The following is a 10,703-nucleotide window of genomic DNA, read 5'->3' as shown; positions in this document are numbered from 1 at the left end:
CATTTCTGAGGCCTAGCTGTGTGCTGGGCCGTCACATCCTGTGCAGTGTTCGCTTGTTTGACAATAGTAGTCAAAGATCATCACCTTTAAACCCTAACACTGAAGACCTTTACAGTACTTCCTACAAGTGCCCAGTAAGGTAGGGCAGGGTTATGGGTTAGGTGTTACCACCCTGTTCTCTGTCCCTTTGCACAGCTTGATCCAGGCCCTGCAAGTGCATGATGTAGCTATCGTTTGGAGGCTGCACAGAAGGCTTACAGTGGGCCGGGCAGGGTCTCCAGCCCCTCTAAAATATTAGACAGCTTGAAGGTGGGGCAGAGTAGGCCATCGCTGATTTCCCAGCTGGCTACTGAGCAGCACCCCGCACTGGCAGACGGGGAGTGCGGGATCGGGCAGTGCTCCAGGTTATGTCTGCACTAGCTGTGCGTGTGTCTCCATACTCGCAGATGCATACTCATGCTAGTTCCATGAGCATCATGCTTTGGTGCCTCAGCACCCTCTGCTTTGCCAGTCCATGCCCCTGCACCTCTCCACCATTGCCCTTCAGGCTTGACCAATGGCCTCCCTGCTAGCCCGTCCTGGGCATGGCATCCGCACAGCTCTGCCAATACACCTCAGTGACCCTCATGCTACCCTAATGCAGGCTGCCACATAGCTCTGCCAATGCACCTCAAGCCTGACTCACAGCAACCCCAGCCACTGCATTAATGATCCGTCATACAGCTCTGCCAAAGGGCTCAGTCTGAGCTCGAGCACCCTGGCTCACGCCCTGAAACTCGGGTTCAGAAACCCAGCAGCTCCCATTGCTCTTAAAAAATGTTTTGCCCCCCAGGAAGGGGTTAAAGCAGATTGAAATAGGAGGCAGGGCTCATTGGTGCTGGTGGCTGCCACCCTCTGTATGGAGGGGGCTGTGTTATCAGCTGATGATGGGCAGGAGCAAGAACAAGAGAAGGGGGAGCTCAGTCCCCGCTTCCCCCCACACCCCTCCCAAGCAAAAGGGTAAGTGCCCTGTGCAGGGTTGGGGGGGGGCATCCCCAGCATCTCCACCCCCTCACCTATAAACGGCACCATTTAGACATGCTGAGGACAGAGAATGCAAGATCAACAAATCAAAATGGAGACTCTGGGACTTCTTGCCCTGGAAAAAAATGTAAACCCTGGAGGCAATTTCCTGCGTTTGAAGCCATTTCCAGACTATTTCAAAAGAAAAAATTATGCAAAGGAAAGTGAACAAAGGGACTTGAGCTGATATTGAACTGTGACTGCTGGAGGCTTTCTCTGTCCTCCTGTGCTATCAGCAAATGTGCCCCAGAGTCATGCAAGCCAGTGGATGACACCAGAGCAGGTTCCCCACTGGCCTGTCTGTATGGATGTTGGGAGCCCAGCCTTAGCTGCCATCTCAAATCCCTGCTCCTACACAGCCACGTCCCCGGCATCGCTGTGGGTAGGGCTGTCAGATTTTGGCACCAGGCTTCCCAGATATGTGTATTTGTTTGGGTATAAATAGAGCCACAGAAAAGCAGGGTGCTCCTTTATGCTAGATCATACTGCACCGTTAGTTCAAATTACACTACACAGCCAAACCAGCAACATATTGCCCTCCTCCCCACCCCCAAACATAGTAAAACCACAGGAAGAAAACACTGATTACAAAACCGATCAAAATCCCCCCAGCCTCCACCCAATCCAGCCACCTCAGCCCTCCTCAGATGCCTGCCCAAAGAGCCAGACAGCACTGGGGGGCCCTGAAGGACCACACATTTGGGGCATTTCAGACCAGGTTTGGGCGTGAGCAGCAAGTTGAATGTCTCTTACAGAGACCGCCCTCCCTTGGCGACCAAGGGCCAATGGCTCAAGCAGCTCTACTGAGCCCAACTGCAGCACTGTGGCATGGGGAGCGGGGCGGTCTCTCAGGTCCCAATCATTTAGGGCTTTACAGGTGACGACCAACACCTAAATTCAAGAAGGTGTATGACAGGAGAGCAGCCCGGGGCCCTTTGGCCACAGCACTCCAGGGGTCACAGAGCAGCTGGGAAGCAGCCAGATCAGGCCTGGATACCGTAGCTCATGGCCTGAGACGTTATCCTACTTTGCTACGGCCTGGGCCACAGCTCAGCGAGCCCAGAGACACGGCAGCTCGGCGACAGAGTGTTGCATACTCTAGGAAGTGCCAAGCTGCCATTGTAGCAGGCACTAATCTATGGGAATGAACCAGCCAATAAGTAATTAATGCAGGCACTAGGCTGAGACCACTGAACTCATCCCTTAGGTGAGCCTGTATTGTCTGGCTGCAAACACAGGCAAAGCACTGAATAAACCAGCTGGAGAGGAATTTAAGCAAGACGGAAAAGCCAACGGGATGCCCGCTGGCAAGGTGAGGAAGCCAGGCTGATACGCTCTGTGTTTTGGCAGTGCTGATTAACTGACATGCAAGGGACTCAGAGCTGGTTCCGGACGGGATGGAGGGGGGATTACTGTCTGGGCGGGGCATAGTTGGGATAAAAATGGCACCAAGTGCATGGAGCAGGAAATGCATGGAGGCTTGAAGCGGTATGTGACCACGCAGGTTCATCAGCTCAGTGTAAGACACGCCACCAGCCAGCCCGCAATTGACACACTGACAGGCAAAAGCAGACAGGAGCTTCAGCGCATTGCTGGGAAGGCTTTGCTGCAGAGCTGCAGGGCCAGCCTGTCAGGCAAAGAGCTCGTAGGCCACCGTGTGCATGGGAGAGGATGCTCCAAAATGTCTGCCAGAGAAAACCTTTGCCAGTACGAACGGCAGAACACAGGCAGGGTAGAAACGCTCTGAATGAAGCTCAAATGGCAGTGACCTCAACCTCCACTAGCAATGATGGACAGAGCAATGCAGCCCCAGCCCTGCAGGACACATGGCCAGAAAAGGAGGAAGGCATCTGTCCTGCTGAGCTACTGCAATAATGGCTCTGGCTGTGATGGCAGCATACTGGCGTGGGATAGGAAGGGTTAAAATGAGGCCTGGATTAACCCGGTGCAGCTCTGGCCTTTCTGACCCTCTCAGATGATGTTTCCAGGTCATCTAAGTTCTTTGTCCAAAGGGTGAGTCAATGAAAAGAATCAACACGGGTTTCTAGCCACAGGGCAGCTAGGGCAGCCAGCTACCAGGCAGAAGAATCCCAAGGCTAGACTGGCACAAGTGGGTGCTACAACTAGGCCAGATATTCTCCTTTCAGTCACCCCACTGATTCCCATAGGGCTGTGCTGGTGTAGCCAAGGGCAGCAGCTGAGCCACTGTACCGAGGCTGTCAGTAGGAGTTTCTTGCTGTGCCTTTCCCATCCCTCTCTCCCCACCATCGCTTTCTATGTGTTTTTCATTCTGCTATTTGCCCTGTTTTTCTCTCCTTCCTCTCTGCTCCGTCACCTGTTCTCCTCTCCGGATCACGGACCCAGTAACACTGGGGTTGGGACAGAACCCACAGTGCTCCACTGAGTTTAAAACCAGTTTGCCCCACCCCAGTTTGAACACAGCAGGGCCGTACTCAGGACGTAAGCTGTTGAGAACGTGGGTGGTGTGGCATAGTAGACAGAGCAGTGCACTGGGAGTCCGGACACCTGATTTCTATTCCCAGCTCTACTGCTGGGTCTCCTTGCCAAAGTCACTTCCTGCCTCAGTTTCCCCACCCCTAAAATGGGGTGAATAGTACTGAACTCCTTTGGAAATCACTGAGAGCTGCTGAGGAAAAGCTCTGTATAAAAGCTAGGTATTATTATATTATCATTCAAACCCATACGGACATCCCTCCTGGACTTGAACTCTGACCTTTCTCCGAGCATTACCCAAAACCAGGACTACAGGTTTGGCATGGTGAGAAAAATGTCCCAGATACCAAGATCTTCCTTGTCGTGACTTATCTTTTTGTCTGTGGTTTTAATAAACTCACCCCACAGCAGCAGCTCCTGCCCCATGGGGCTGGGCCTGGCTCTCCGCTCGGGGCATTGTGACCAGGTGCATGGGTCACAGCACTGCTCAGGTTTGGCCGGGCTGCCCCTCCATTATCATGATGGAGGCATGGCCGAGTCCAACCTGAGCAACACTGAGACCACATGTACCAAGTAGCAGTGTGGGGAGCAGGGCCCAGCCCCATGGGACAGGGAGGGATGGCTCAGTTGTTGTGCTAAACCCAGGATTGTGAGTTCAATCCTTGAGGGGGCCCTTTAGGGATCTGGGGCAAAAATTAGGGCTTGGTCCTGCTTTGAGCAGGGGGTTGGACTCAATGACCTTCTGAGGTCCCTTCCAACCCTATGATTCTATGACAGGAGTCACCACTGACTGAGGGATAAAGGTGGGGTGGACTCACACTCCACCTGGGACCCCTCCTCCTCGTTTGTCATGGCAATTTTTATCCACAATCCCAAACCACTGACTTTTATAAATTGACCATACCTGATTTGTGACTTCTGATACAAGATGCAGTGACAAATCTGCAGCCCTACCCATAACCACAAAGCCCATGACAATCAAGCAGAGTGCAGCTATGTCTAAAATCAAGGCTTTCCTAGAACGTGTCCTTTGGAGGCAGCCCATAGAGCAAAAGAGCCATGAAATGGTATGAAGCTAGAGGCGTGCTTGACACCCAGCTGCAGCATCACAGTATTTCAGGTGGGTGGGGAGGGGCGGGGCCGACGGTCACTGAATGTAAACTTTCCAAGGTCTTTTTTGATCCTGTTCAGTTAAGAACAAGAAGCAAACCCACTTCAATTGCACCTGATCTGCTGCTGGATAAGCCCCGTCCATGCTGAGATCAGACGGAATTTGATTTTAATGTCATGAAGGCGACTCCCACTTAAGTGGCATCAAGAAAACAAGCCAACGTCCAAGCTTGCACCAGCCCTCTTGGAAATGTCTTTCCGTCTTTGTGCTGCTGTGGGAAGCATGAGGAATGAAGGGAGGTTGAAGCTGTCAGGAGCCACAGTCTCTGCCTGCAGGCCTGCTGGGAAAGGAGCAGAGAGAGCAAATGGATGTGACACAGGAGTCAAACCACCCCCCACACACACGACTGAAGGGCTGATCCCACGTGGGCAGTGCCCTCCCCACCAGGCTCTAGAGTTGTCCTCATGCACTTTCCCTGGCTCAGTGACTATTCATCATTCACAGCGGCAATTCGTAGACATTCATAATGACAGCAACTAGTCATTGGGCCAGAGAACGCGAGCGAGAATGACAGGACAGCCTGGTGTCTAGGGATCGATGTGGCATGGGAGTGGCTCAGGCTAGCTACCCGAGTCTCGGCTCAAGCTAGCTACCCCTGCGTCTGAGCTCTGGTGGCTAGCCCAAGGGCCCCAATCCTGATCAAAGCTTCTGGGCACTTCCTAAACAAAATAATCACAGTTTGAAAGTATGGTGTTTGGACAGCTAGTTTGCTAGTCTCCTTAGCATATCAGTCTCTTGACAGCATCAGTAGGAGTTATGCATATACATTCCCTGGGGTAGAGTAGTGTTACAGAGCATTGCTTTTATTCTGTCCTTAAGAAACTCTGTTTGTAAAATAAGGTCTTACGGTTGTGCGCTCTGTTGTTGCCAATGCTAGGTAACTCCTGTAGATCTTGGTGGCTTATAGGTAACCTGCTAATGAGAGGAAGATGGGAGGGACAGGCTAGAGTAGTTTTTGGGCTGGACAGACAGACCTACTGGACAGAAAGACCGGCTGATTTCTCAAGCTTTCAGCTTGTTAGGTGAAAAAGACAGAGGGCCAGTTACATCTGTGCTGTAATGCCACCGACGTCAGTTACACCACGCGCGAGATCAGTTTGACCCAGGGATCCTTCCTTTCATAGGTGCTGGAAATAGGGGTGCAGCAGCACCTCCTGGCTTGAAATGGTTTTCCATTATATCTAGAGTTTACAGTTTGGTTCAGTGGCTCTCAGCACCCCCAGTATACAAATTGTTCCAGCACCCAAGCTTTCTTTAAACACAAATAAGTCCAGTGGCATCTAAGCAGGTGGAGGTGGGAGTGTACTGAAGAGGAAAGGTCAGGACAGCCCAGGCCTTCCCTTGTTTAGCTGGGTCGGGGATTTTTCCATCAGAAACTGCCAAGTCGTCAACACCACAACTTTTCATGAGGTGGTTTTGATGAAGTTTTTCAAATTTTGGGGGGGGAAATATTTTTTGGAAATTGTTGAAACGTTTCATGTCAAAACTGTAAAACTCTGGTTGGTGTTTAGAAATGCAAGCTAATTTAAGTGAAAAAAAATTTTTTCATTCTCAAATTTTAAGCTAATTATAGTTTTAAAAAGTTTTTTAAAACATAGAAATGTTTCCATCAAGTCAAGTTTGCAAAGATTTAGAGATTTTGCATTTTGGTTCCCGATTCAGGAATATTTGTTGATCTCTCAAAATATTTCAACAGGCAGGAAACCCATTTCCTGCTCCACGGGGCTCCCCAAAGAACGACGGTAAGGGCGGGACCATGAGGAAATTTTGCTGGCTTCAGGGTTGGCTTCTCTGAGAGCAGGGAGGTCTACGTTACCCATGATCTTGTCCTGTGCAGAGGAGACCAGGGAGTGAGTCTACATAATGGAACAGGTGAAACCGCAGCATTCCTTGAGCAGGGTGAGGCCTGTTTTGGTCATGTATGGTGTGGAGGTTTGCTGTCCTCTGGACATCATCTTCTTCTCTTTGACAGAGGCTGTTAAAAAGATCTTGTTATCGTAATGGTCAACAGCAAAAGACCAGAAGGAGGGCTAGTGTCAGTGTCACCTCGTAGGGCTTCCCTCACTGGATGGGACCTGGGTCCCAAGAGGTCAGGGCTGGGATGTACCTCCCAAATGACCAGGGCTGAGACATATGTCCTTAGGAGTCATGAGACATGTCCCATGTGATCTCAGATGCGATCGAGTGGGCCCAGACTGGACTTGCCTCCCAAACAGTCATGGATGGAAAATGCCTCTATTATTGCCAAGGATGTGCACATCTCACTTGGCCAATGATCTGCCTCCTCTGTGGATAAGGAAGAGTCCCAGAAGAAGGAGATCTGCTCTGAATGACCCTAGATGGAACATGGGAGACAGACTATCACTATTTTTATTTTTGAGGATCTGGGAGTGCTCAGACAACAGGGTGATGGGGGCCACATAAGTAGCTGGGTAGAATAGCAGACACGTTAAATATCTGAACCACAGAGGGGACAGCCACCCCAACCAGCCCCCAAAGCATCTTTGTGGAAAATCCAGGCAAGAAGCAGAACCGTGACATGTATATCAACCTGTCATCTTCCTGGGATATGACACTTAGGCATCAGAGACGGGCAATAGCCCCTCTGTTGAGTTGCAACTCCCCTCCCCCTCTTTCTTCTGGTGGCATATGGTCCCAGTGTAAAAATCGCTGGTCTGTTTATAGCAATTAATTCTTGGGACTAGCCAGCTTTGTAAACAGGATAAAGTGCCAAAGAGATGTCTGTGTGATGAATAATATGAATCAGGCACCTACTTGCTTTCTGGAGGCAGCTTTTGGAGAGCTTCGTTTGCAGGAATTCAGCCATTTCTTTGTCTTCTTCTCTTTCCCTGCGACAGGAGGAAATTGGTTCTTGCTTAATAAATGGGCCAGTGAACCACTCAGGGTACACAGCAAAATAACCCCACGGCAGCCAGTCTCAGACACCAGGTCAACTGACATGGGCTTGAGGTGTTTGCGCTTCTGGGCTGGAAGTGGCAGTGTAGCCGTTCCCCCTCAGACTGGAGCCTAGCTCTGAGCTCCTCCCCTAGCTGGGTTTCAGAGCCCGGGGTCCAGCCTGCACGGGAATGTCTACACTGCTGTTTTTAGTGCAAGTCCAAGTCAATTGACCCTGGCTCTGAGATTCACTGCCTTGGGTGTGTTTTTTCCCATGTAGACGTACCCACAGATGCTCGTTTTGGGTAGGGTGACCATATTTCTCAAAGGGAAAACGGGACACTACGTGGGGCTAGTCCGCCCCCAACCCTCCGCCCCTGCACAGGGCTGGCCCAAGCCGCTTTCCCGAGCCCCCGCCTCCCCTCCCCGCACAGGACTGGTCTGAGCCACTAGCCTGAGCTCTGCCTCCTCTCCCCGCCCCCCCCGCCGCATGAGGCTGGGGTCGCTGATTGCCCAAGCCCTGCCTGTCCCCTGCCCGAGCCCTGACTCCCCCCCCTGCAGAGGGCTGGCATCACCACTCGCCCCCCCCCACTCCACATTCCACTTTTTTGACAAAAGTGGGCATTTGTCCCATTTGTTCTTGCCAACTGATCAAGTGGACAAGAGCAAACAGGACAAATACCCATTTTTGCCAAAGAAGTCGGGATGGGACAGGACAGGGCTTAAAATATAGTCACCCAGTTTTGAGCCAGAGAGGCATTGTCTGATTGGAGCACAGGACTGGGAGCCAGGAGATCTTGAGTTTTGATCCCATCTCACCATCTGATTTCCTTTGCAATCACAGGCAAGTCTCTTCACTTCTCTGTGGAGTGAGTGTATGGGAGAAGGGGGCAGATTTCAACTTGTACCAGTGGCACCAGCCAGTGTGCTACTGTCTGGGACATTCAGTGGGGACTGGCACCTTTGAAAATCCCAGCTTTTGTGACAGCTGCCATCTTGGCCAATGCACTGGGGATCGAACCGGGGGCCTCCAGAGCAAAAAGCAGGAGCTGCTACATAGCTTGAGCTAAAGCCTGTGTGGATCAGCTCAGAGGGGCACCTGTGACTCACACGACCAGTGGATACACTTTGAAGATGGCGACTGACCTCCAAGTGCTAAGAGCTATTGTTTCCCCAGTGTATCATAAAACCCTTTCCTGTTGACCCAGCATGGACCTAAGTGGTAAGCCATCTAGCCTCTGTTCTCTCCAGGTGACCCCCCCCTTCTCATGTGAGATATTGGTGTCAACACATTAGAATTAGCCACGTTACTTTCACATCTTCAGTTGGTTTCCTTTCTGCACACACAGTGTGTTCAATAGTGCAGGGCTCTCTGCCTGTCTGGCATTTCGGGGTGGGGCCTGGCCCAGCAGAACTGGATGTCAGCTGGACCGCCTGATCAGACAGCTTTAGGACTTGCCTCTCCATGCAGGGATGGGGGTTAGTGACTGGATCTCCACTTAGCTATGATAGATCAGCAATACACCTAACAGCGCACAGAGGAGAGAATCGGATGCTAAAGCTCAGAACTCTCCCTGCACCAACGTGGGTTAGCTTTGTCCGCTAAACCTCAAAAGCAAGGTCCTTGTGTGGAGGGGGTGTCTTGTCTTGTGCTTCCCTGTCTTGCAATCCTTCATTTCTGCCTAGTGCCAAGAAACCTCCACATTCCCCAACCTCTAATGTTTCCTAGCTGACGTCTCAGACACTGAAAACCAGCCTGCAGCATAACCCCTCTGGACTCTTGGGGTGTCATTCTCCCTCACCCCACTTCCTAGCCATCCGCCCGCTCCCACAATAATCCAACAATGTCCCAGCCCTGGACCTCTTAAACGTTTTCCACTTGGCAGGGAGCTCTCCAAAGCTGAGCCCAGTGTTCATGTCTGTGTATAGTACTGGTGGATAGAGCACTGGGTTGGGACTCAGAAGACCTGGGCTCTGTTCCTGGCTGACCAGCTGTATGAATGTAAAGAAGTCACTTCACCTCTCCTTGTGTCTATTTCCCTTCCCACTCTTTGTTTCGTCTAGTTAGATTGTCGGCTCTTGGGGCGGGGCCTGTCTCTCACTATGTTTGTATAGGTCCTAGCACCAAGGGGGCCCTGAGTTTGGTTAGGGCACCTCCGTTCTACGTTATACAAATAATAAACCAACCCTCGTGCATACCACCTGCAGTAAAAGGAAACACCTTCCTCTCAGAGTCTACCCATCAGCTCACCTCTTGTGGCAGGTCACCAGTGAAATCTGACCAGGTCACAGGCCCGTGCTATGCATTGTGATCTGGTCAGATTTCACAAGCTAGGCAGAGCTGGAGCTGGTGAGCTCTGGGCTGAGAGCACGCCACAGTCCTGCCACAATGATGTCAGCACAGTACCAGTCATCCTGGTTTACCAGACTTAGTGCATGAGCCTGTGGATTTCCACTGGCCCTGTACACTCTGGGACATGGTAGCTTTAGAGCTCTTTAACTGCTAACTGGCAGGGAGGCTAGAAGGGTGTTCTGGGGGAAGGGACAGATAGGCTGCCCCTAAAATCCAGCCAGTAAAGGGTTTATAGGAAACTGGCCACTCCACAAAGACTCTGGGAAAATTAGCCCAGCAATCTGGCTCCTACGGGAAGAAATCAGCCTGGGTTTTAGTTAAGTGTTCAGTGCAGACCTCATCTTTCCACAGAAGCCTGCTTGCAGTAACTGAAGCTGAAGAATGACAATGCGGGAAGGGGAACCAGCAAAACAAAATAACTCCCCTCCTCCCCACAAATATTTCTCCAAGCAAAAAGCCCCAGCCCCTATGATGGCATCAGCCGAGGCCATGTCAGATTACATGGTGATGGTTAGCTTGGAAAATGAATTTGATGCCAAGATACAGTGCCCAGCACTATACATGTGGTAGACAGACAGACAGAGATACACTGCCTCGCAGAAGCACGGTGCGGTGAAAGCAGAAGGCATAGAGGCCATTTTGTGATCTAAATCTCCATGGAGGGAGATGGGGGGGCGGGTGTCAGTTAGTTGAACATTTCAGGATCTTTAAAAATGGTTGCTTGGCAGGGCAGGGCAGGGTGGGGCCGGGCATGGGGTCATCTCCTAA

At 51.3% G+C, this 10,703-nt stretch overlaps 1 protein-coding gene across 2 annotated transcripts in view; it reads right to left on the bottom strand.

The window, feature by feature from the left end:
• Window positions 1-1,649: 1,649 nt before the first annotated feature.
• Window positions 1,650-10,703, bottom strand: part of LOC141998955 (bMERB domain-containing protein 1-like) — a 58,495-nt gene continuing 49,441 nt past the window's right edge. The window contains exons 5-7 of one of the 2 annotated variants that reach the window (XM_074971961.1): window positions 7,463-7,536; window positions 6,504-6,662; window positions 1,650-4,967 (exon numbers count right to left, since the gene is read on the bottom strand). In XM_074971961.1, the coding sequence (XP_074828062.1) occupies window positions 6,544-6,662; window positions 7,463-7,536 (193 nt within the window). In that variant the 3' untranslated portion in view covers window positions 1,650-4,967; window positions 6,504-6,543. The remainder of the gene's footprint in view (window positions 4,968-6,503; window positions 6,663-7,462; window positions 7,537-10,703) is intronic. The other variant, XM_074971960.1, reaches the window with a different exon arrangement.

Source organism: Natator depressus, chromosome 14 (assembly GCF_965152275.1).
Source record: "Natator depressus isolate rNatDep1 chromosome 14, rNatDep2.hap1, whole genome shotgun sequence".
In the NCBI taxonomy this organism is placed as follows: domain Eukaryota; kingdom Metazoa; phylum Chordata; order Testudines; family Cheloniidae; genus Natator; species Natator depressus.
The sequence above is the reverse complement of the archived record's forward strand: the minus strand, read 5'-3'. Positions and strand labels throughout refer to the sequence as shown.